This window comes from Salpingoeca rosetta (genome assembly GCF_000188695.1).
Source record: "Salpingoeca rosetta unplaced genomic scaffold supercont1.10, whole genome shotgun sequence".
Classification (NCBI taxonomy): Eukaryota; class Choanoflagellata; order Craspedida; family Salpingoecidae; genus Salpingoeca; species Salpingoeca rosetta.
The window spans coordinates 53,906-77,469 of record NW_004754924.1 but is presented as its reverse complement, the minus strand read 5'-3'; the positions used below and the strand labels follow the sequence as shown (position 1 = coordinate 77,469).

The following is a 23,564-nucleotide window of genomic DNA, read 5'->3' as shown; positions in this document are numbered from 1 at the left end:
CACACACAGACATAGACACAGACAGACACACAGGCACACACAGACACACACACACACACACACACACAGACAGACAGACAGACACACTGCGAACCTTCTGCAGAACGAAGAGGGACTGGTCGTACTTGGCGCGGCGATCACGCACGCGTCTGAAGACGGGAGTTGAAGAGGGAAGGGGGGGGGGAGAGCAAGCGATGAGGGCCGGCTTCGAGGCAATGTTGAATTCAGGCCACAGAGACTCCTTTCAACACACTCACACACACACACACACACACTCTCTCTCTCTAACACAACAAAGGACGTAACACAAGGCACAGCAGCACTGACGGGGTGAGGCGTTCGACGGTCTCCATGTTGTGGGCAAAGACGTCGAGCCCCGAGGTGGCAATGCGCTCGATGGACGGCACCGAGCCAGAGAAGTCCGGCGTCAGACACTCAACCAGGATGGCCGGGTTGCTGCAGCGGTGGTGGCCACGGTGGTGGATTGGTTGGTGGTGGGAAGGGAGGTGATGGTGACAGCGAGGTGAACTTGGGCGAACACGGGAGCGTTGCGTGTGTGTGTGTGTGTGTGCGTGTGTGTGTGCGCGTGTGTGTGGATGCAATGGTGCCATGTAATGTGAGCATGATGACAGGTGAGCACCACACGACACAACAACATGTGCATTCACGTACAGGCGCTTGAGTTCTTCAACAGTTCGCGCAAAGTGGTCCGCACCGCCATCGGGCATGTCTGGATTGTATTTGGGGGGGGGGGGGAATGGAAGTGAGGTGTGCACACATGGACGGCGTGGGAGGTCGCAATGACAGGTGGGTGGGTGGATGTCACGGCGGAACCGTGACACGACAGGCAGATAGCCAGGTAGACACACACACACACAGACGCACACAGACAGAGAGGCACACACACACAGACACACACACAGACACACAGACAGATTGCACACACAGACAGAAAGCATACACACACACACACACACACACACACACACACACACACACACACACACACACACACACACACACACACACACACGAACCGTCGCGGTCGACGGATGTGAGGACGACGTAGTCGAGCCCCCACTTTGCGATGGCGGCGGCGGTGTTGATGGGCTCGTCCTGGTCCACGGGCGGAGGGGCGTTGCTCGTCTTGATCGAGCAGAACCGGCACCCGCGTGTGCACGTGTCGCCCATCAGCTGGTCGCAAAATGCAGTGTGGCGTGGTGTGGCATGCGAATGGACGGAATGAGTGAGTGGGTGGTGGTGACGGTGGCCTCGCAGTGAGAAACAAGGTGGCACGAGACAGTGGTGCATGTAGAGGTGATGATGATGTGCGGATGCACTTGGAATTGTTGCGAGTTGAATGCCATGCAAGATGGAGGCGGGGAGGCAACGCATGAACGCTGGGTGGCGAACATGGTGTTTGGGGTGGGCCTACCATGATTGTAGCGGTGGCTGTGCCCTCCTTGCCACCCCAGCACTCGCCGATGTTGGGGCATCGCGCCTCCTCGCACACCTGTTGAAGTAGTGTCACAGGACGAACAGGGCCGCAACAGCGGAGCAGAGCGGAGAGGGGGGCGTGAGTGAGCACAAGCAGAATGGCACACTCAGACATATGAATACACGCCATAAGCACACACACACACACACACACTCACACAACAGTCCACAAGCAAGCATAACAGTGCCAGACATCCAGGCACGCCGGCAGAAAGACAGGCAGACTGATTCACACATGTAAAGGAGACCCATACCAACCCGCACAGACGTGCGTGTATTGCACGGACAAACACGCACGCAGAGCGCACATGACAGGCCAGGTACGTACTGTGTGCAGGTTGAGATCTCTGAGGTTCGACTTGATGCGGTGGTAGTTTGCGCCAAGCGGAATCTTGGTCTTGGCCCACTCTGGCAGGCGCAGTCTACAGCAAGCGAGAAGTGGACATGGTGGGGGGGGGGGAGGTGGGGCGAAAGAGGGTGGAAATGAGCGGGAATGAAAATATGCAACAAGGGTGCCACCAAGGTGTAGGGGACATCCCATGTCTTGATAACAGAAGCAGCCCCATGGACACGTGCACAAAAGCCCCCCTCCCCCACACAGACACAGACACAGACACACGTACCGCTGCTTTTTCTTGAGAGGCTTGCTAGCTTGTGCTGCTGGTGGGGGAGGCAAGTTGGAGATAAAGTCATCCAGACCTGGGCCGTCCTCTGGGATGCTGTTTGCGGAGCACACGAGCGTTTAACACACACACACACACACACACGCGCGCGCGTGTGAGTATGTGAGTGTATGAAGGCCAGCACGTTAACGGGTAGTTCCTTGCATGCAAACAACAACCAAGTTGTGTGGTTTCCATGGCATCTCACCACGAAGCTGTTTGAGTCACCGTTTCTCTCCACCACCCCCACACACAAGTTCACACACACAAACAAGTTCACAAACACACGCTGTCCAGCTGACGTACACTCGTTTTGTGTTTGTGGAAGATGATGGAGGAGAAGAGGAGGAAGAGGAGGACGAGAACCGCGTCTGTGTCATGGCGGAGGTTGCCACCGATGCACGAAGCAGGGACGACACCGTGGTCCTTGCGCCGACGTGGCTGGCCCCTGCCACCGATCGCTGCAGTAGCAGCACCTGCTGCACGCGTGCCGCTGCTGCTGCGCTGGAACAAGCCGCCGTCATCATCATCGCTTTTGTTGCTCTCTCGTGGTTGCTTGCTGCAAGAGGTTGGAAATGGCTGTTTTGCCAATTGCGGCTTCAGCTGACTGCGTTGCAAATTGTAGAAATAAGTTGGCGCCAAAACGTGCGCACTCTGCTATCCACCGCTGTGCTGCCGTGCGGATAAACGCGACGTTCGACACACACACTGCTGCCAGTGCCCACGGGTGCTTGTGCAGGAGGAACATCGCAAATATCCAGCAGCTGGCCAAAAGTGCGGCAACTCAAAAGTGCGGAAGCTGTTTTGTGCAGTGAGCCACGGCAAACAACAGCAGCGGCAGCAGTGCTGGTGAGGAAGCAGAGCAACGATGGCGGATCTCCGTGAAGAGCTGCAGCCGCGCAAGGCCAAGTGGCTTGCCTTCCTCGAGGACGTGGTGCGTTGTGTGTGTGTGTGTGTGTGCGTGTGTGTGCGTGCGTGCGTGTGCGTGTGTGTGCGTGCGTGCGTGTGTGAGTGTGTGTGTGAGTGTGCGTGAGTGTGTGTACATCTTGCGACGGACGCTGTGCATCTTTTGTGTGTGCATGCGCATGAATTGTGCCTGTGGCAATTGCGGCAACACTCACGAATCGGCTGCACAACTAGTCCAAGGATGGCTTCTACAATGACAAGATCGAGGACATGATCCAGAAGGAGCAGAATCGGCTCATCATCAACATCAACGATGTTCGCAAGGAAGACCCAGAGCTTGCCAGAGAGTACGTCGCCTGAACACACAAAACACACACACACACACACGCGCACACACGCACACACACACACGCACACACGCAACACAAAAGACGAACATCATCCATCTATTCATGCAAACACACACATGCATGCACACGTGCATACATGCACAAATGCGTCCGATATCTCATGTTGCTTTCTCTTCTCACCTCCCCAAACACACATGCATGCACGCACGCGTATCGTAGGACAATGACCTCGCCCATGCTTGAGGTCACGGCTGCTCAATTGGCTCTGAAGGAGCTTGTGGACACAAAGGACTCGGCATACTCCACAAAAGAAGGGAGCTTCTTCGTTGGGTTCAGTGGCTCCTTTGGCGCCCACCACGTTACACCGCGTGGCCTCTCCGCGGACCTTCTGGGCCGCCTGGTCTGCGTTGATGGCATCGTCTCCAAATGTGAGCTGAACAACATAACACGTGCCTGGCGTTGCATGTGGCTGGCGCTACACGTGCCTGGCGTTGCATGTGGCTGGCGGAACGTGATGCTGTGTGTGTGTGTGTGTGTGTGTGTGTGTGTGTGTGTGTGTGTGTGTGTGTGTGTGTGTGTGTGTGTGTGTGTGTGTGTGTGTGTTGGGGGGGGGGGGGCAGCCGCCCGTTTGTCGTCCGTGTTTGAGCTCGTGCGCTAGTGTTCTCGTGGTCAGTGTGGCAGATGCGCTCGCGTCTGCTCGTCGTGCAGCTTTATCTCGCCACTTTGCTTTTCTTCTTCTTCTTCTGTTTCATCTTCGTTTTACCGTCTCATCTTGCTTTGCGCACCTCTTGCTCCGCTTTGCAGGCTCCCTGGTCCATCCAAAGGTGGTGAAGAGCGTGCACTACTGCCCACAGACGAAGCTGTCACTTGAGCGTACCTACCGCGACGCCACCTCCATCGACGGGCTCCCCACATATGGCCTCTACCCACGCGAGGTGCGCTAGCATGCAGCATGGTGTAGTTGCGTGTTGTGCTGTGCTGTGCTGTGCTGTGTTGTGCTGTGTTGTGTTAATCTGTTTGGTTCGTTTGTTGCCGTGTCGTACGTAAATTGAGCGTGACAGTGAGTACAACCACCCACTCTCGTTCACATGCTCACCCGCAACCGCCCTGTCCCTCCTCCCCCTCTTTCCAAAAGGATGACCAAGGCAACCCGCTCGTGACGGAGTACGGGTACAGCGTGTACAAGAACCACCAGCGCATGACAATCCAGGAGATGCCTGAGCGGGCGCCGACAGGTCAGCTCCCACGCTCCATCGACGTTATTCTCGATGACGACCTCGTCGACACGGCAAAGGTTCGCCAGGCATGTGTTTGTGTGTTTGTGTGTGTTTGTGTGTTTGTGTGTGTTTGTGTGTTTGTGTGTTTGTGTGTTTGTGTGTGTTTGTGTGTTTGTGTGTTTGTGTGTTTGTGTGTGTTTGTGTGTTTGTGTGTTTGTGTGTTTGTGTGTTTGTGTGTGTTTGTGTGTTTGTGTGTTTGTGTTTGTTCGCGTGCTCGTATCTTCGTGCACGTTCGTGTCCGAGCAAGTGTGTGCTAAAGTCAGCCGGTTCACGTACTCACACTGTCCACCCATCCATGCTTCCCCTCTCCACCACCAATCCGCCTCCCTGCCTCCTACCCTACAACCCCACGACCAGCCTGGCGACCGTGTGCAGATTGTGGGCATCTACCGCGCGCTCCCCAACAAACGTGGCGGAACAACAAGCGGCGTCTTCCGGTCAGGCGCCATGGGATGATGATAGGTGGCAATGTTGTTGTGTGTTATTGGAGCGTGAGCTGTTGGTGGCGACGTTTGAATTGTGCTCGGATGTTGTGCTTCTTGTCACTCACATCATCATCATCATCATCATCATCATCATCATCATCATCATCATCATCATCATCATCATCGCCATCATCGACTGTTCAGCACTGTGCTCCTGGGCAACACCGTTCGGCAGCTGGAGAAGGAGGTGCAGATGCCTTCGCTCACAGGTGAGCTGGTGGTATCGTGGTGATGCCTCTTTGTCTCATGTGAAGCGTTTTGTTTCCACACATATATACACCATGCACACACACACACAGACACACAGACACAGACACACAGACACACAGACACAGACACACAGACACACACACACACACACACAGACACGCAGACAGACACACGCATATACAATGGGCGCACACAACTCACTCTTCTGCCTCCCCAACGCCACCAGACACGGACATCAAGAACATCCTGAAGATTTCGAAGCGCAAGCGGGGGCGGGACACGCCGTTCCACCTGCTTGCGCGCTCGCTCGCACCGTCCATCTACGGCAACGACGAGATCAAGATGGGCATCCTCTGTCTTCTTCTCGGCGGAACGGAGAAAAACCTCAAGCGCGGCGGACACATTCGCGGGTGCGGGGAGGACGAGGGAGATGGGGGGGGGGGAGGTGTGGTGTTTCTTGTGTTGTATTTGTTGTGTGCGTGCGTGCGTTCGTTCGTGCGTGCGTGCGTGCGTGCGTGCGTGCGTGCGTTGTATTTTGTTGTATTGCGTGTGTTGTGTGCTTTGTGGCGGTTTGTTTCATGTGTATTTTGTTGAACTGCCGTATCACATTGCAACGTGCAGGCGACCATCACCATCACCGTCGAAGTCGACGCGAAAACCGCGGCCACTCTCAACACTGGCGAGGTGAGCGTGCACGTGCACACGTGCAGAGTGCGAACCTTGTTTTCATCCTCGCACCGCCAACCATTCACAGCTGCAGTCTCACGCACACGCACACACACACACACACTCACTCCTTCATACGCACACACATACACACTCACTCCTTCATACATACACACACACACTTGTTCACACGCACAGCAACAACTGGATGACACGCTGATCCTTGCGTTGCGTCATGGATCAACCAAGTTCATCTCTGTGCACGGCGACTTTGTGCCGACCTGTCTCGGCCGCACCCTCGAGGACCTGTGCTACCTCAAGCGCCCAGCAAGGTGTGTGTGGTGTGTGTGTGTGTGTGTGTGTGTGTGTGTGTGTGTGTGTGTGTGTGTGTGTGTGTGTGTGTGTGTGTGTGTGTGTGTGTGTGTGTGTGTGTGTGTGTGTGTGTGCGAGCTTTAACAACGTGCATTTGCTTGCTTGTTGGGTGTTCCACTTTGGTTGCTCGCTTTTCCCACTCTCATCTGCACCACCACCACCATCTCCACCATCACCACCACCACCAGGCCGGCATCCACACGTCGTTGAATGCGCGGTGCAGCGTGCTCGCAGCCGCCAACCCGGTGTACGGCCAATACGACCCCTACTCCACGCCAACAGACAACATCGGCCTCCCCGACTCGCTCCTCTCCCGTTTTGATCTCCTCTTCATCGTCCTCGATAAGGTCTGTTCGCAGCGTCGTGGTGTGGTGGTGGCATGGTGGTGGCATGGTGGTTGTGTGGCGTCGCTTTGTGGTGTTGTGTGGTGTGAAACGTGTATGGTTTTGGCTGTTGCTTCTCGTCACAGCCGCTTGCTTGTACCGCGTTGCATCATCTCACCACCATCCTACCTCCCTATCTCCCGTCTTCACTATCAGATGGACCCCGAGGTTGACAGCAAGCTGGCCGGGCACGTGCTCAAGTCGCACCTGTACCGCCGTCCGGGCGAGAGCGAGGGCGAAGCGCTGCGGATGGAGACGGCCGGCGACACCGTCATCGTCGAGCCACCAGAGGTGATTTGGGGGCCCGGGGGGAGGAGATTGACGGTCCATTGGTGGTGGTGAAGGTAGTCGTGGTTTATGGTGGTGGTGGTGGTTGGAATTTGGTTCCAGGTTGACTCGGGATGAGCCAAAGCGCCACTCCATGTGCTTGCATCCTGTTCCTGTTCGAGGTTACGCCCTGCCACATCTCGGTTGACATGCGCGCGCGCGTGTGTGCTCTGCAGGATGAGGATGAGGAAGAAACGGATGTGTGGGCGGCGCATCAGCCGGGGATGGCGCGTCGCCGCGGTCGCGCTCGCATCCTCTCTGTCGACTTTGTCAAGAAGTACATCATGTACGCCCGCGCACGCTGGTGAGTTGTTGTGCATTGGTTTGGCACCCGTGTTGCCCATGTGCACATGAACTTGTAGTATCGCTTGTATTGACTTGGCCTTTGGCTCCCTTGGTTTGTATACTTTTCTGATGGCCAACCCTGCTCACACCAAATTCTCTCCCACCCACTGTCTCTCCTCTCTCTGTCTGTCTGTCTGTCTCCTTTGCAGCCAACCCAAGTTAACGGAGGATGCAGCGGAGTTTATTTCGGACGCGTACTCAACGCTTCGCTCGCGGGAGCACGACGACAAGACGCTGCCCGTCACTGCCCGAACCCTCGAGACCATGATCCGTCTCTCCACCGCACACGCAAAGGTTGGCATTGGTGGTGGTGGTGGTTGTGGTGGTGGTGGTGGATTGCGCCCTTGGCCCTGCCTCTCTGTGTGTTTTTGTGTGTGTGTGTGTGTGTGTGTATGGAAGACAGCAGTGTGTTGGTTGCTTGGTTGGTCACGGTGTGCGTAAGTTTGCTGACGTCTCATCCCCCCCCCCCAAAAAAAAAATTCCCGAATTGCAGAGCCGGCTGAGCCAGACGGTTGACCGGGCGGATGCTGAGGTTGCGATGGATCTCATCAACTTTGCCTACTACAACGAGGCCAAGCCGCTGGCAAAACCGCGCAAGAAGCGCCACCCCGACCACGACGACTCGGATTCCGACAGCGATGACGGCGTTGATGGCGGCGATCGCATGCCGTCCACGCCCAAACCAAAGCAGAAGCCCCGCGCTACAGCCACACCAACACGCAAGGCAGCGCGCAAAGGTCAGTCAACTGGCTATGCCGTGTTTGTGCTTGTGTGTACGTGTGTGTATGTTTGTCCTTGCGTGTGTACTTGTGTGTGTGTATGTTTGTTTGTGTATGTGTGTGTGCTTGTGTGTGTGTGCTTGTGTGTGTGTGCTTGTGTGTGTGTGTGTGTGTGTGTGTGTGTGCTTGTGTGTGTGTGTGCTTGTGTGTGTGCTTGTGTGTCGCTTGTGTGTTCGCACTGTTGTGTGTGCCTGGTACATACATTCACGTGCAGCTGTGATTGGGCCTTGACGTTTGTCGTTGAATCTTCATGGCGCTGCCTTGCATCTGCATTCATTATCTCACCACTGCGCACCACGTGCGCATGTGTGCAGCAGCGAACGGCCAATCGGACGCGTCACCAGCGAAATCATCCGCATTTTCAAAGGCGCGATCCGCAACAGCAGCATCGGTGCGTAGAGTGCTGTCGTCGTGGTGTCGTGTGTTTTGTTGTCTCAATGTCGCATTGCATCAGGGTTGTAAACATCTCATTGTATGTGCATGACTGAGTACTTCCCGAACTCAGTTCTTCCTTCTTCCTACTGACTCCCTTACTCACACATGTACACACACACACACACACACACACACACACACACACACACACACACACACACACACACACACGCACGCAGGGCGCGTATGACCCGTATGACTTTGATGCGCCAACGACGGCTGCTGGAGAGGAGCAGCCCGCGAAAAAAGCCAAGCAGTCTTCCTCATCGTCGTCTGCAACCACCACCACCGCCGCCGCTGATGGTGATGAGAATGGCACTGCCCAAGCACAGGAGGAAGAGGAGGAGGAGGAGGCAGCAGCAGGCACAGGTGTGTGCATGAGCATGCTTTGCTACTGCTCCATGCGAAATGCGACGTTTGTTTGCGTGTGTATTGTTGGAACCGACGTGTGCGACGTGTGCTTGCGTGTGATTTGTTTTGACACCAAACACACACTGCGGTGCATTCACACAAGTACAAACACACACTTGTGCATTCACACGAACTGTCCCCTGTCCCCACATCCGCCTCCTCTGCTGTGCGTGTGCGCGTGTGTGCAGCGATTTCTGCGGACGAGATGAACCGGTTCAAGGCGGCGGTGTTGGCCGTGTACAAATCCCTCAAGCACGAGACGGTGCAGATCAGCGAACTCTTGGATGCGGTCAGTTGTGGTCCACGATGCGCACATGCGTGGATGTCGACGCGTGCACTCTTGTCGCTTGCTTTTGCTTGTGAACATTCTACTTTGAGGACGCGTGCTGACACACACACACACACACACACACACACACACACACACACACACACACACACACACACACACACACACACACACACACACACACACACACACATCGCATCACGCACCACAGCTGGCCAAGCAAGGCATGACGTTGACTGAGGAGGAAGCGCGCGACCGGCTGGCCATTATGCAAGAAAACAATCTGGTGTATGTCAGTGACGACACCGTGTTCCTCGTCTAGCCGTTCCCTCCTCGCCGCGCATATGCACGATTGTCCCTTGTTGTCGACAATACACCACCCCGCTTGCATTCCACTGTTTTGTAAATGCCTCGGTTTGCTCCCCTTCTCTTTTGTGTTGTGTTGTTGTGTGGCGAGTGTTGTGTGCATTGTGTGCTTACTGCTTGCTCCCAATAGCCTGTCTGTGTGCACTTGATCAGTCATTCCCTTTGCTCGCACCCCTCCCTTGCTCCTCTTTTGCTGGCCGTTGCATGGTGTCACCAATTCAACACACATACACTGTAGCTGACAGCTGCCTTGAAGTTGTTTAACAAAAGGAGCACAGGGGCATGCACGCACGGAACTACAACGGGGTAGACGTAACCTATGTAACCTTGAGGAGGCTCTAGACACCATGGGACTGTGGCCATGACGACACGCTGCTAGAACTGACGAAGATCGTTCTGTTCGTCCGGCAGCGTCACCTCGATGCCGTCCAACTCGGGCGACAGGATGATTTGGCACCCGAGCCGAGACCTGCAAGTGTGGTTGCAGTGTGGTGTAAGAGCAAACACGATGAGGAGCAGGGGCGCGTGTGCGTGCGTACTTGTGTATGTGTATACGCTCGCCCGCACGCAGCAGCATGCACAGTGGCGGGAAAAGCGTGGCACGCACACACACACACACATGGACACACACACACACATGGACACACACACACACATGGACACACACACACACATGGACACACACACACACACACACACACACACACACAGTACGACACACACACACACACACACACACACACACACACACACACACACGGGCACACTGACGTGTCTGTGAGGCCGATGGCAAGGTCAAGCATATCCAATTCCTCGTCCACGGGTTCCTCTAGCTTCTTGAACCACTCTTCGTCGATGATCAAGTGGCATGTTGAGCACGCGAGTGTTCCTCCACAAGCCCCTGCATCACCGCATGGCAAGCGTGCATGACTGAGCTTCGAGCACATTTGTTGCTGCTCATGAACCAACAACACAAGCAAGGTATGTGGCGTTGTACTTGAGACAAGTCCACACACAGACAGACAGACAGACAGACAGACAGACAGACAGACAGACAGACAGACACACAGACACACAGACAGACACATGTGCACACAAATGCAGACACACGGGCACACCTTCGAGGTCGATGTCGTTGTCGATGGCCACGTCAAGGAGGTTCTGTCCAACGCGGGCTTCACAAACCTGGCTGCCACCCTCAGTGTCCTTGAACACGACGCGGACCTTGTCTTCCTTGGCCAAGGCCTTCCGTGTTGTGTGTAGTCTCGCCCTTGTGGGTGCCATCAGCGATGATGATGAGCAGGAGTGCACGGGCGACGTGCGGTGTGGTGTCGCAGGAGCGGTTCGAAGCCACCGCGCGGTCGTCGCTGTGGAGACGGACCGTGCTGGCGCCAACGCGGCCAGCTCAAGGCGGCCAGCAGCCACAGCCCTCCCGCCACCAAACACCACTGCTGCTGCCCCCCTCCGCACCAGCGCTAGCATGCTCCTCATCCTGTTGTTGTTTGCACCACGTTGCAGCGCTGCCAGCATCGTCATCGTGGGTGTCGATTCTGTGCAAATTCATGAAACAAATGGCGCAAAGATGCAAAAAGATGCAAACATGTAGAATACAAATCATGGTGTCGTGGTCGATACATACAAAAACCTGGCTGCTTCGCTGCTGCACACAGCTCAACAACAAGGCGCAATAACACCAGCAGCACCACCTGGTCGCTCGCAACGTTGTCGCAGATACTCCGCTCGCTGCACCGCACTTGTTCCCTCGTCCCTCTGTCTCTGTCTCGCTCTCTCTCGCACTCTCCCATACTCTCGTCACCTTTGGATATGCTGCGCCAGTTTGTGCGGTGTGCGCATCGCGCGACGCGCGCTTTGCAGAACGCAGAGCAGGCTGCTGTGGTTTCAAACACCACCAGCTCTACCGGGGTCTCCACGCCTAACAGCGACGACCGCATGCCAGTGTACCTGGACGTCCAGGCAACCACACCTGTGGTGCGTGTGTGTATGTGCTTTGTGTGCTTGTGTGCTTGTGTGCCTTGGCTTGGTTGCTGGTATAAGCAAGCTTGTGGTTGGTGCTCTTTGCGGCAAGAGCGGTGCTGCTACTGCATGCATGACTCACGTGTAAACCGGGTGCGTGATGACGTTGTTTCAGGATCCACGTGTGCTGGATGCCATGCTGCCGTATCTCATTGACGACTTTGGCAACCCGCACTCTCGCAACCACAAATACGGCTGGGTGGCCGAGGACGCCGTGGAAAAGGCCAGAAAGGTAGATTCCTTGTATGCGTGCGTGCGTCGTGTGTGCGTGTGCGTGTGTGTGTATGTGTGTGTGTGTGTGTTCGTCTGGTATGAGCCGAGTGAACCGTCGAGGCACGGACATGCCACACAACTCCGTCCCTTACGCATTGTGTGTTGGGGTGGTTTGATATGGTAGCACATTGCCGATCTTATCGGCGCAGACCCTCGTGAGATTTTCTTCACCAGGTATGCGTCACAGCAAGCAGTGTGTGCGTGTGTGCGTGTGTGCGTGTGTGCGTGTGTGCGTGTGTGCGTGTGTGCGTGTGTGCGTGTGTGCGTGTTGGGTGACGCCTGTTGTGGCCCCATTCCGCCAGCCTTGCGTCAAGTGACAGGCGTTGCGTGTGTGTGTGTGTGTGTGCTTGCGTGCATGCGTTTGCGGTGTTTGGTGCAGTGGAGCAACAGAGTCGAATAACATGGCCATTAAGGGCATTGCCCACTTCTACAAGTCAAAGAAGCGCCATGTCATCACCGCTGCGACGGTGTGTGCGGGTGCACATGCATGTATGGATGTTTGTGCCATTTGCCCCTTCTGCCTGCCTCTTGACAACTATGTGTTCTCCCCACGCACCTTTCTCGGACTTGTTTGCGGACTTGTTTGGGATGGTATGCTGGTGCTCACTCAACATCGGTGTTGTCCACTCCCGCATGTCTGGTTGTTGTTGTTGTTGTTGTTGTTGTTGTTGTTGTTGTTGTTGTTGTTGTTGTTGTTGTTGTTGTTGTTGTTGTTGTTGTTGTTGTTGTTGTTGTTGTTGTTGTTGTTGTTGTTGTTGTTGTTGTTGTTGTTGTTGTTGTTGTTGTTGTTGTTGTTGTTGGGGCAATAGGAGCATAAGTGCGTCTTGGATTCGTGCCGTGTGCTGCAGCAGGAAGGGTTTGACGTGACGTATCTGCCTGTCACACAGTCTGGCGCCATCGACCTCGAGGTATTGCAACGTGTTGCGGCGTGGCGGTGGTGACGATGTGTCATCCGTGTGTGTTGGTGGTGGTGGTGGTGGTGGTGTTGTTGCTCAAGTGTGTTGTGCATGTGTGTCATTTGCGGACGCACTCAGGCACACGCGTACTCACCTACTCACACAACATCTCCGTGCGCGTGCGTGTGGTTATGTGCTCATCAGGAGTTCAAGGCGGCGCTGCGCCCGGACACGGGCCTCGTCTCCATCATGACGGTCAACAACGAGATTGGTGTCGTGCAGCCCGTCAAGGAAATTGGCCGCATCTGCCGCGAGCACAAGGTGCTGCCTTGTGCTACATTGTGCGTGCGTGCGTGGGTGCGTGTGTGTCTGTGTGTGTAGCTTCCGCACTCCCTCGTTCTGCTCGTTGTCCTTGTACCTTCGACTCTTCAACACACCTGAACTCGCCCCCGCCCCAAATTTGTCCTCCCAAATCTGCCAGGTGCACTTCCACACGGACGCCGCCCAGGCAGTTGGCAAGATCCCTGTCGACGTGAACGAGTGGAATGTCGATGCCATGAGCATCAGCGGCCACAAGCTCTACGGTCCCAAAGGTCAGTGCCGTTGTCGTGGCAACGACGATGATGGTGTTAATGGTTGTGGTTGTGGTGGTGGAGAGTGATGGCTGGTGGTGGTGGAAAGTGTTGGTGGTGATGGCTGCTGGTGCATGTGCAATTAAGAGAAGGTTGTTTGTCCTGTGAGCATGTCCCCAACACACTAGCGCTACCTGTCAACCTACGCAATGATCCACACTTTATCACCACGCGATGATTACTTACGACGACGATGACGATGATGATGGTGGTGGTGGCCAGGCGTTGGTGCGATTTACGTCCGCCGCCGCCCGCGCGTGCGCCTCGAGCCCCTCATCAACGGTGGCGGCCAGGAGCGGTGCGTTGCATGCACGTTGCATGCGAGCTGGATGTTTGCTGGATGTGCTTTGTGTGTATATCTTTATGTGCCTTAACGTGTCCCTCTGTATGCGTGCGTATGTGTCTGCCTATCTGAATCTTTGTGTCGCAGTTGGCACAGCGCCACCCTTCCCCCTCCTTCACGCATGCCCACTCACCCTCTGCGTGTATGTGCGCCTGCAATTACAGCGGTCTTCGAAGCGGGACAGTGCCGACGGCGCTTGCCGTTGGGCTTGGCGAGGCGTGCAAGGTTGCAGCAGAGGAGATGGCCAACGACACGGCGCACATCCGCCGCCTCCACGACCGCCTCGTCCGCGGCATTTGCGATGAGGTCGAGACGGGGGGCAGTAGCGTGGCGTCGTCAACGTCGTGGTGGTGCTGGTGGTGGTGCTGCTGCTGCATGATGCGTGACGGGGATGTGAATAGTTTGATATCTCACGTGAACCACGTGAACCACGTGAACCACGTGAACCACATGTGTACCGCTCACACACACACACACACACACACACACACACACACACACACACACACACACACACACACACACACACACACACACACACACACACACACACACACACACACACACACACACACACACACACACACACAAAACAGATCCCCGAGGTTGTGTACAACGGCGACGAGGCGACCGGGTATGCCGGGTGCGTCAACCTCTCGTTTGCGTACATCGAGGGCGAGTCGCTGCTCATGGCGCTCAAGGACATCGCCCTCTCCTCCGGCAGGTGCGCACATGGTGGACAGGGGTCGTATCAAACCCTAGCTGAAGCGGTGTTGATTGCAGTGTTGGTGGTTGAGCGGACTGTCATTTTGTTTGCCGTGAGTGAGTGGTTGCATGCGGCCAGCCCCATGCTGTGACCTGACCACCACCTGCTCACCCCTGCCTCACACCCCCCTTTGACTTCCCGCCACGTCACGGAATGCCACGTGTGCAGTGCGTGCACGTCTGCGTCGCTTGAGCCGTCGTATGTGCTGCGTGCGATTGGGGCAGCAGAGGACCTTGCACACTCGTCCATCCGCTTTGGCCTCGGCCGCTTCACCACCGAGCAGGAAGTCGACTACACCGTCGAGCGCGTACGTCATTGGCATCATCGAGGCTGGCACGAGAGGGGGGGGGGAGTGGTGGTGGTGGTGATGGTGGTGGTGGTGGAGCGGGTAAATGGGAAGTGTGTGTGTGTGTATGGTGCACGCCATGCATCCATCTTATTGCCTGATTTTGAGCATCACAGCTCGCCTCCTCTTTACCTCTACCTCACACTTTCCTCCCATCGTCATCATCATTGCCGTCTCCAGGTTGTTCGGCACGTGAACCGACTGCGTGAGATGAGCCCGCTGTGGGAGATGAAGCTCGAAGGCATCGACATCAACCAGATTCAGTGGTCCCAGCACTGAGCATGTGCCCACGCACATCCGTTTGTTGTCGGGACCACCTCACCCCGCGCTCGTTTGTGTGTATGGACATGGGTGCCCTTGAGCCACCAACATGCGCCCGTCCTTCGCTACTGACATGACATACTACCAACCCAATCCACCTCTTCCATATCTTTGCTTCACATCGTAGTGAGCTCGTGTGTGCAGTTTCCCAATGTCATTGTGTGTGTGTGTTGCCATGCGCATGAGGATGAGTTCGTGCGCGTATAATGGGGAGTGGCGAACACCTAATACAGAAAAAGAGAGTAACTCAATGCAAATGTGACGGATACACAACAGTTGGGTCGGCTATCCAAAGTAGATGTACACAACAACCATGACAATGGTGGACACCACCATCCCAGCAACCATTATGTACATGTCTTGCGTCGACCGCTGCTCTATCATCCTCATCACAGTTTGAGACAGTCCTGCACATATCATGTGAGTGTTTGTGTGTGTGTGTGTGTGTGTGTGTGTATGTGTGTGTGTGTGTGTGAGTGTGAGTGACTGAGTGACTGAGTGAGTGTGTGTGTGTGTGTGTGTGTGTGTGTGTGTGTGTGTGTGTGTGTGTGTCTGACTGGTGGAAGCGCAATAACGGGTGAGTGGGTCAATGCACCCGCTCTCGCATGAATGGTATTGCATTCACGAGACACATGCCCCTGGAGAGCAAGAGTAGCAGGTTTTCACGCACAACCACAACGCAGACAGCACAACACAGAAGAACAAACCTAGGCGATGGCCCACGTCAAGCAGCCGCCGTTGTATTCTCTAATTCACACAAGACAGACACACACACACACACACACACACACACACACACACACACACACACACACACACACACACACAGAGCACACACAGAGCACACACATGCATGGTGCAGTGAGACGACTGGTATTGTTTTGCATACGCACGACAGCAAGGACGGCACGCTAGCAAGGGCGGCACGGGCGTTGCTCACCTTCATGGTTTCATCCTGTTCAGCCAGGTCGCGAAGGATGTGTGTGCCCGTGGCCAGCAGATTGTCGATTCCTGACGGGTGAGCATGGTGGTTGCGGCAAATGGGGTAGGGGGCGGGGTGTAGATAGAGAAGTAGGGTGCAGATGAAGGCAAGGGTTGGGGGTGCAGCGGCAGGTGTGAGGCGAATGTGACTGAACGGAAGAGTGAGTGTCACATGGTTCTTGTTGTTGGAAGCGTGTACCAGTTTGGAGAGTGCCAGTGTGCCTGATATTGGTGATGGTGGATGGTGGTGGTGGTATGGTGCGGTGTACGAACCGGAGGAGGCGCCGTGTACTCTGTCCTCATACGCAAGGTTGGGATCATCGATGAAGATGGATGTGTCCTGGTGTAGTGTTGGTAAAAGGAAGCGCGGTTGTTTGGAGTACGGGCGGGGAAGGTGGGGGGAGGGAGAGAGGAAGGAAGCAAGAAGAGGAAACGGGGGGAGGTGACATGTGTGTGTGTGTGTGTGTGTGTTGGGGGGGGGGGGAGGGGAAGAGACGAGTGTCAAGGTGAGTGGGCGGAAAGACAGAGGCAGAGAGAGAGAGGGGGGGGGGAAGGGAATGAAGGAGAGAGATGGAGGGAGAGGAGCAGGGGTGAGGTTGGCACAAGAGTGTGAGGTGCGCAGTGGGGAGGGGGGGGGGAGGGGTACACTCAGCTATGCACAGGCAGACGAACAGACGCAGACGAACAGACGCGGACAGAGACAGAGGCACAGACACAGACACAGACACAGGTGCAGACACAGGCGCAGACACAGGCGCAGACGCAAAGACAGACACAGAGACAGACACAGACACAGGCGCAGACGCAGAGACAGACACACAGACACACAGGCACGTACGTCGTCCTCATCGTCGAGCAACCGCTTGCGAGGACTGGTTTGGTGAGCCATGGTGATGTTGTGATGCGAGACATGAATGAATGTCTGCGTCAAGCAAGGAAACGAAGCACCGCACATACCAAAACAAAGCAAACTAAGGAAAAAAAAACAAAATACAGACAGGGGCCGGGTGGAATCGAACCACCGACCAATCGGACTGCAGCCGAACGCGCTACCACTGTGCCACGACCCCCCTTGATACTTGGGGCAAAATTTCATCATATGTACACAAGCGTTATGCAAACAAGCAAGAAGCACACCAAACAAGCAAGAAGCATGGCTCAAGTGGCTGGCTTCGGCCACCTCCTTAAAAGCGACCCGCAACACAACATGCGTGTTTGGTGTGCTGATGGTGGTGGTGGTGGTGGTGGTGGTGGTGGTGGTGTAATTCTCGCTTGCTTGCTTGGAAATCACCACGCAACACCTCCCTCCGTGCTTGTCTTCGTTTTGGCTTTTGGGACTTTTACTTTGTGAGTTTCCACTCCAACCTCACACCACCTGCATCTCTCCCTCTCTCTCTCTCTCTCTCTCTCTCTCTCTCTCTCTCTCTCTCTCTCTCTCTCTCTCTCTCTCTCTCCACCTCCTGCACTGCAATAGCGCAGAGCGCTCAAAGAGACGCGAACGGTCGTCAGTTAAACAAGGCACAAGCAAGAGCCAACACACCAGCCACCCAGGGCAATTCTGTACATCACGCTGCAACACACACAACACACACACACACACACACAACACACACAACACACGCACGCACACAGCACACACACACACACTCTCTCTCTCTCACACGCACACACGGTGCTCAATAGTGCTCCAAGACAACAATAGTCATAGTCAGGCTAGACAATGGACACGTCTGTCATGGTCATGGGCGTAAACTGCTCGTTCGTCAGGTGCATCACCGCCTCGTTCACCGTCTTGAAAAAGTGATCCTCCCCAACTGTGGAAAGCGTGGGTGCATGGCACAAAGTGTGAGTCCACACAAGGAGAATAAAACATTCACGCATATACCGCTGTTGTGGACGCTCCAAGAACACACACAACACACACACACACACACACACACACACACGTGCACACATGTGCACACACACACCACCGCCATGGATGCTCACCGTGCTCGGTAAAGCCGATGCGCTCGAAGATGTCACGGACGGGGCCCTTGACGCCCGCAAAGTACACAGAGATGCCCTTGCGCTCCGCAGCCTGTTGGCGTGGAGGGGTGTGGTGTGGTGGGTTTCGGTGAGCATTCATGTGGTACACAGACGTCGTGACTTTGGATTGAGGAGGGGAGCAGAGTTGGGCAACATGAGCACCGCAACGATGCACAAGTATGTACACACATATATCACAGACACACCACAGACACAGACACAGACACAGACACAGACACAGACACAGACACAGACACAGACACAGACACACACACAGACACACAGACACACACACACACACACACAGAGCATTTGGACGAACCTCGAGCACTTTCTCCATGGCGTGGAACGCGGTGGAGTCAACGTGGCTCACGGGCGTGAAGTTAATGATGACATTCTCAACGCCGCGCACATAGCACCTGAAGCAGCCGCACAGGCCAAAACAGCGCACACCCTCATTGTCAGCGCACGCGCAGAAAAATAGTGGCACATGGCGACCACGGGAGCACCCACAAGCTACCATGCATCACACACACACACACACACACACACACACACACACACACACACACACACACACAGACAGGCAGGCAGACAGACAGGCAGACATAAACACACCTCTTCTGGACTTGGCGCTCAAAAACGGTGGCGTTGACAAAGAAGATGTCGGCGTCAAAGCGGAAGATCTTGATGCCCTTGGGCTCAATCGCATCAGGAAACCTGCAAGCAGTCGCGGGTGCAGGCGTCAGCACGCGCGCAAATCATGGGCTCCATGCACACGGTACGATACGTCACGACAACACCAATTGAACAAGACAGCCGAGAAAGACACAAACGGCTCGTGTGTCCACCGTTGACCATTCACCAGAACGCACGGTGCACGCACGACCCCACAGGACCCCACAGGACCCACCTCCTGATGTTGCGGTACACGTCGGTGCCGGGAAGGCGGCCCTCGAGCGTGTAGTGTGGACGCGACGCCTGCCACACCACCGCAAGCAGCGCAAGCGCAATACTGCACCCAACACATTGTTGCAAAGACACATACACGTTCGTGTGTGAGGGAGAGAATTGCGTCATGGATGCTCGGCGCATTGTGGCAAGACAAGGTTTGAAGTACCTTGACGGCATGCACACGCGCACACACACACACACACACACACAGAGCAGAGGCAGGGTCACAAAGAGCTGCGCACCTGATACCGACACCGAGCTCGACGCCAATGAAAGCGGTGAGGAGGAAGGTCACAACCGTCAGCACAGACTCAATCTTGCTGATCTTCCACAGATGAAACGGCTCCTGTACACCGCAATCGCGCGCGCACACATTCACATCCGCAAGGGTGAGAGAGAATTCCCAACAGCAACGGATACAATAACAACAACACTAGCAACAGCAGCAGCAGTGGCAGGAGGGATAGAAAGAAGCAGGCAAGACAACACAGCAACAGCCACGCGCATCACCATCAACACCACCACCAGCTGACCTTGAAGTTGACGAGTGGGAGGACGGCGATGATGATGATGGAACCGAGAATGGCCTTTGGCAGGAAGAAGAAGAGCTCCGTGGCAGCCAGCAGCGCAATCATCACAACAATACCAGCTACAGCACACACACGCGATGGCAAGCAACAAGGTTGGCGTGAGCCTTTGGCGAGCACATTGACCAATCACAACAACCCAAAAATTGAGGCAACACACACGCACACACACACGCACGCACACACACACACGCACGCACACACACGCACACACGCACACACACACCCAGGATGGTGGCGAGCTGTGTCTTGCATCCTGCGTTGGCGTTGACAGCGGAGCGAGAGAAGCCGCCTGTGGTTGGGTATGTCTGGAAGAACGAGCCAACAATGTTGCATGCGCCGAGAGCAACAAGCTCCTGGTTGTAGTCGAGTTGGTAGTTTCGGTCATCAGCAAGCTTCTTGGCGATGGCCATTGATTCCATGTACGACACGAGCGCGATGGTGAGCACCAACACCAGCAGGTCTCCAAAGTCCTTTGTGTCCGGCGCTTCCGGCGTTGGCAGACCAGCAGGCACATCACCAACAATCTGAGGGTGTGTGTGTGTGTGTGTGTGTGTGTGTGTGTGTGTGTGTGTGTGTGTGTGTGGAACAGGTGGGAGAGGGCGTGTGAACGTGTGGGTGCGAGTGTGTGAGTATGGAAAAGCACACAGAACCGAGCAAAGTCACGCACAACAAAGCAGTATTCTGTGCGAGAGGGTCAAGTCACAAATGGTGGCAGGAAATGGTGGTAGCAGTGACGACGCACCTTCACGCCCTTGTCATTGAGGCCTGTGTTGGCTGAGATGAGGGTGAAGATAATGACAACAACCATGGCGCTGGGGAGGGGCTTGAAGTACTTGCGGAACCAGTTGAACTTCTCGGACTGTGGCGGGTACTTCCAGAAGAGGATGATGGCCATGCTGGCGAGGGAGATGACGACTGTGCGCCAGTTGGCGTTGTGGATCTCCTCAAACGTCCACTGCAGCACCTCGTGCACGTGCGAGCTGCGCTCGATGGAGATGCCGAGCACGTGCTTGAGCTGGGACAGCGCAATGATGAGGGCGGAGGCGGAGGTAAACCCGCTCAGCACCGAGTGGGACAGGAAGTTGATGATGAAACCGAGACGCAGGATGCCCATGCCCATCTGCACAAAGCCGAGGAGGAGGGCGAGGGAGATGGCGGCGCCGATGTACTGCGGCCGCTCTGTGACCGGGTCGTACAGCTCGGACACGCCTGCAGAGGTCAGCAGCGACACGACGGCGACAGGGGCCGTGGACAGCTCGCTGGACGTGCCGAGGAAGCCATACAGCAGTGGGGGGATGAAGGCGCTGAAGAGGCCGTACTCCACAGGCAGCTCTGCCAAGAGCGCATAGGCCAGACCCTGTGGAATCAGAAGAATACCAACGGTCAAGCCAGCCCTTGCATCGCCAGCAAGCTTCTCCTTCCAGTTTTCCCTGTTGTGAGTGAGGGTTTTGGTGAGGGGGAGGAGATGGACACGGGGAAGAGAGGGAAGCAAGCGACGGGGGATCGACAGTCAGACACACGAGCGCGCATGCACACACACAGACACACGCACACAGACAGACCGACCGACACGTGGTTGCACGCACTTGTATTTGGGTGCCCAGGTGAGGATCGGCAGGACAGTAAAGATGACGGTGAGGACGGCGTTCTTCCAGCCTTCGAGGGTCTTCAAGGACTCCATGGTCACCTTGGGTCGCTTCGCCTCATCCTCCTCGTCGAAGCTGAGGGATTCTGCGAGCGGTTCGAGGGTCAGGCCGGCCATAGCCTTGGAGCCGTTCAGCTTGATGGTCGTGTCGCCGTTCATGGAAGGGGTGCCGCCATTCTCCGTGGATGGCGTGGCAGCCGTGGTCGTGGTCGCCGGTGTCGGCGCGTTGGTGTTGTTGTCGTTGTCCGACATTGCCGACTTGTGTCGTCGTCAGTACGGAGACAAAAGGGCAGTTGGCAATGCGATGAGATGAAATGGTCCTTTGGCGCTGGCAGTGATTTGGAGTTATGTGTACGGTTCGATGGAAGAAGAAGAAGAAGAAGCGCTTGTTCTACTCATCAAAAGGACCTGCACAACAGCGCTGAACCCAGGTGGAAGCAAGAGAAACCATTTGGGGAGTGGAGTGAGTGATTGGCAGCAAAGCATGTCAGGCATTGGGGGAGGGAGGGGGAGAGGAGATTGGCTTGGGGAAAGAGCAGCCAGCTGATTGCTGATTGCAGACGGGGGATCGGATCAAAGCAAGCGACAACAAGCGAAAGCACAAGCGAAAGGAAGCGAAAGCAAGCATGGACCGGGCGGGGGGGGGGGGATAGGTTGTCTAGGGCTGGCAGGGGTGCGTGCATCCACTCATGCACTCAAACGCACACCACACACCTCGAAGAGATAAATGAACCAAGGGTTGCTTCTTTGCCACACACCCAACAACAACAACAACCGTCCATTGCCACAACAGGCTTGCGTAGTGACACAGGAGGTGAAGCAAGAACAGAACGCAGCCCAGGACGACACAACACACTTTGGGTCAGGGTTGTGAAGTGAAGTCGCCTCACGAAGTGTGTGGTGGTGGTGTTGCTTCGCCTACTTCTTCGCACCTGCAGGCACTTCATCGTTGCGTCCGGGCCACACCGATATTCATGTTTGACTTGTTTAATTGGACTTGAATGACATCATCACCAGGTGTCCCGAATGCGTTGTTGCGTTCGTGTCCGCGTTCTGACAACTCCTCCCTCGTCGCATCAATCAATCTCTCCCCCCCCCCCCATGTCTTCACATCAGCGACCTGCACATGGGGCAGGTGTTGTTGCCGCTGCTGCTGAACCAGCGCGCAATGCAGTCGGCGTGGAACAGCTTCCGGCACGTGGGGCATTTCTGAAATGCAGTGGTGGGAGGGGGATGGGGGTGAGTGGGCTGGCTGTGAAAAACAGGGGCGAGGGACAGGCAGGCAGACATACTGACAAACACACACACACACACACGCATCCGCAGACAGACATACTTACAGGCAGACATACTGACAAACACACACACACACACACACACACGCATCCGCAGACAGACAAACTTACAGACACACACACGCACGCACGCACGCATTCACAGGGTGGGACGTACGATGGTGGGAAGCTGATAGTTGGTGCCGTGCACAATGGAAAAGCACACGGTGCACTCCTCCATGCCCTCAAACTTCTTGTCCACGTTTCGTTTCCACGTCTTGAGGGCATCCAGGATGCTGCCGTTCTGGTTGGTCATGTACATGCTCAGCTGCAACATCCACGACCGCCACAGCGCCGCTGACACCCCGAGCCGCTGCCCGCACTGCACCTGCAATCACGAGTGGGCGCAGAGTGAAAGGGGGGGGAGCGTGCATTGCGTGTGTGTGTTTGTGTGAGTGAGTGAGTGTTTGTGTGAGTGAGTGAGTGAGTGAGTGAGTGAGTGAGTGAGTGAGTGAGTGAGTGAGTGAGTGAGTGTGTGTGTGTGTGTGTTTGTGTGAGTGAGTGAGTGAGTGAGTGAGTGAGTGTGTGTGAGCGAGCGAGTGAGTGTGTGAGCGAGCGAGTGAGAGACAGAGAGAGAGAGAGAGAGAGAGAGAGAGAGAGAGAGAGAGAGAGAGAGAGAGAGAGAGAGAGAGTGTGTGTGTGTGTGTGTGTGTGAGAGTGA

The 23,564-nt window shown here is 55.6% G+C and overlaps 7 protein-coding genes and 1 non-coding gene across 8 annotated transcripts in view; 2 read left to right on the top strand and 6 right to left on the bottom strand.

The window, feature by feature from the left end:
* Window positions 1-2,767, bottom strand: part of PTSG_04317 (lipoyl synthase) — a gene marked incomplete at its 3' end in the record, with an annotated part of 8,961 nt that extends 6,194 nt beyond the window's left edge. Inside the window, exons 1-8 of the mRNA XM_004994347.1 lie at window positions 2,466-2,767; window positions 2,121-2,216; window positions 1,826-1,919; window positions 1,436-1,513; window positions 1,038-1,194; window positions 673-730; window positions 328-456; window positions 95-149 (exon numbers count right to left, since the gene is read on the bottom strand). Coding sequence (XP_004994404.1) covers window positions 95-149; window positions 328-456; window positions 673-730; window positions 1,038-1,194; window positions 1,436-1,513; window positions 1,826-1,919; window positions 2,121-2,216; window positions 2,466-2,689 — 891 coding nt within the window. The 5' untranslated portion in view covers window positions 2,690-2,767. The remainder of the gene's footprint in view (window positions 1-94; window positions 150-327; window positions 457-672; window positions 731-1,037; window positions 1,195-1,435; window positions 1,514-1,825; window positions 1,920-2,120; window positions 2,217-2,465) is intronic.
* A 94-nt stretch (window positions 2,768-2,861) lies between these two features.
* PTSG_04316 (uncharacterized protein) lies at window positions 2,862-9,716 on the top strand (the record flags this gene model as incomplete). The annotated part of the gene is made up of 18 exons (XM_004994346.1): window positions 2,862-3,093; window positions 3,300-3,412; window positions 3,635-3,843; window positions 4,220-4,350; window positions 4,551-4,709; window positions 5,050-5,129; window positions 5,322-5,386; window positions 5,614-5,878; window positions 6,098-6,311; window positions 6,614-6,772; window positions 6,965-7,099; window positions 7,312-7,439; window positions 7,630-7,774; window positions 7,974-8,217; window positions 8,577-8,650; window positions 8,874-9,063; window positions 9,294-9,394; window positions 9,606-9,716. The coding sequence occupies exons 1-18, from the start codon at window positions 3,028-3,030 to the stop codon at window positions 9,714-9,716; spliced, it is 2,589 nt and encodes an 862-aa protein (XP_004994403.1). The 5' UTR covers window positions 2,862-3,027.
* A 290-nt stretch (window positions 9,717-10,006) lies between these two features.
* PTSG_04315 (2Fe-2S ferredoxin) lies at window positions 10,007-11,360 on the bottom strand. The gene is made up of 3 exons (XM_004994345.1): window positions 10,879-11,360; window positions 10,532-10,661; window positions 10,007-10,229 (listed from the first exon to the last, which is right to left on the bottom strand). Exons 1-3 carry the CDS (start codon window positions 11,294-11,296, stop codon window positions 10,136-10,138), a joined length of 642 nt encoding a protein of 213 aa, XP_004994402.1. The 5' UTR covers window positions 11,297-11,360; the 3' UTR covers window positions 10,007-10,135.
* Window positions 11,361-11,386: 26 nt separating this feature from the next.
* On the top strand, window positions 11,387-15,605 carry PTSG_04314 (nitrogen fixation 1). The gene is made up of 12 exons (XM_004994344.1): window positions 11,387-11,749; window positions 11,910-12,026; window positions 12,192-12,241; window positions 12,447-12,534; window positions 12,877-12,975; window positions 13,168-13,284; window positions 13,445-13,556; window positions 13,818-13,893; window positions 14,103-14,244; window positions 14,535-14,662; window positions 14,873-15,011; window positions 15,231-15,605. Exons 1-12 carry the CDS (start codon window positions 11,585-11,587, stop codon window positions 15,327-15,329), a joined length of 1,332 nt encoding a protein of 443 aa, XP_004994401.1. The 5' UTR covers window positions 11,387-11,584; the 3' UTR covers window positions 15,330-15,605.
* Window positions 15,606-16,078: 473 nt separating this feature from the next.
* PTSG_04313 (uncharacterized protein) lies at window positions 16,079-17,241 on the bottom strand (the record flags this gene model as incomplete). Its single annotated transcript, XM_004994343.1, has 4 exons — window positions 16,079-16,118; window positions 16,265-16,382; window positions 16,626-16,692; window positions 17,191-17,241. 4 exons carry the CDS (start codon window positions 17,239-17,241, stop codon window positions 16,079-16,081), a joined length of 276 nt encoding a protein of 91 aa, XP_004994400.1.
* Window positions 17,242-17,350: 109 nt separating this feature from the next.
* PTSG_20091 lies at window positions 17,351-17,422 on the bottom strand. Its single transcript has one exon. It is a non-coding gene; the product is annotated as a tRNA-Cys (tRNA).
* A 336-nt stretch (window positions 17,423-17,758) lies between these two features.
* PTSG_04312 (sulfate transporter) lies at window positions 17,759-21,971 on the bottom strand. Its single transcript, XM_004994342.1, has 10 exons — window positions 21,511-21,971; window positions 20,667-21,354; window positions 20,148-20,448; window positions 19,868-19,983; window positions 19,577-19,680; window positions 19,294-19,395; window positions 18,999-19,100; window positions 18,703-18,799; window positions 18,342-18,432; window positions 17,759-18,166 (listed from the first exon to the last, which is right to left on the bottom strand). The coding sequence occupies exons 1-10, from the start codon at window positions 21,819-21,821 to the stop codon at window positions 18,066-18,068; spliced, it is 2,013 nt and encodes a 670-aa protein (XP_004994399.1). The 5' UTR covers window positions 21,822-21,971; the 3' UTR covers window positions 17,759-18,065.
* A 569-nt stretch (window positions 21,972-22,540) lies between these two features.
* The window catches only part of PTSG_04311 (uncharacterized protein), a 10,241-nt gene continuing 9,217 nt past the window's right edge, over window positions 22,541-23,564 (bottom strand). Inside the window, exons 17-18 of the mRNA XM_004994341.1 lie at window positions 23,022-23,231; window positions 22,541-22,778 (exon numbers count right to left, since the gene is read on the bottom strand). Coding sequence (XP_004994398.1) covers window positions 22,677-22,778; window positions 23,022-23,231 — 312 coding nt within the window. The 3' untranslated portion in view covers window positions 22,541-22,676. The remainder of the gene's footprint in view (window positions 22,779-23,021; window positions 23,232-23,564) is intronic.

What these genes read in the sequence shown, in the direction of transcription:
- PTSG_04312 (XM_004994342.1), bottom strand. Translation starts at nt 21,821, where the DNA reads ATGTCGGACAACGACAACAACACCAACGCGCCGACACCGGCGACCACG. An exon ending in ACAGCTCGCCACCATCCTGG is followed by an intron (nt 19,984 to 20,147) that starts GTGTGTGTGTGC and finishes TGTGTGCTGTAG; the next exon opens with CTGGTATTGTTGTGATGATT. An exon ending in TCCCACTCGTCAACTTCAAG is followed by an intron (nt 19,681 to 19,867) that starts GTCAGCTGGTGG and finishes TGCGGTGTACAG; the next exon opens with GAGCCGTTTCATCTGTGGAA.
- PTSG_04315 (XM_004994345.1), bottom strand. Translation starts at nt 11,296, where the DNA reads ATGACGATGCTGGCAGCGCTGCAACGTGGTGCAAACAACAACAGGATG. An exon ending in CAACGACATCGACCTCGAAG is followed by an intron (nt 10,662 to 10,878) that starts GTGTGCCCGTGT and finishes GCGGTGATGCAG; the next exon opens with GGGCTTGTGGAGGAACACTC. An exon ending in GCCATCGGCCTCACAGACAC is followed by an intron (nt 10,230 to 10,531) that starts GTCAGTGTGCCC and finishes CCACACTTGCAG; the next exon opens with GTCTCGGCTCGGGTGCCAAA.
- PTSG_04314 (XM_004994344.1), top strand. Translation starts at nt 11,585, where the DNA reads ATGCTGCGCCAGTTTGTGCGGTGTGCGCATCGCGCGACGCGCGCTTTG. An exon ending in CCGTGGAAAAGGCCAGAAAG is followed by an intron (nt 12,027 to 12,191) that starts GTAGATTCCTTG and finishes TTGATATGGTAG; the next exon opens with CACATTGCCGATCTTATCGG. An exon ending in TCCGCGGCATTTGCGATGAG is followed by an intron (nt 14,245 to 14,534) that starts GTCGAGACGGGG and finishes CACACAAAACAG; the next exon opens with ATCCCCGAGGTTGTGTACAA.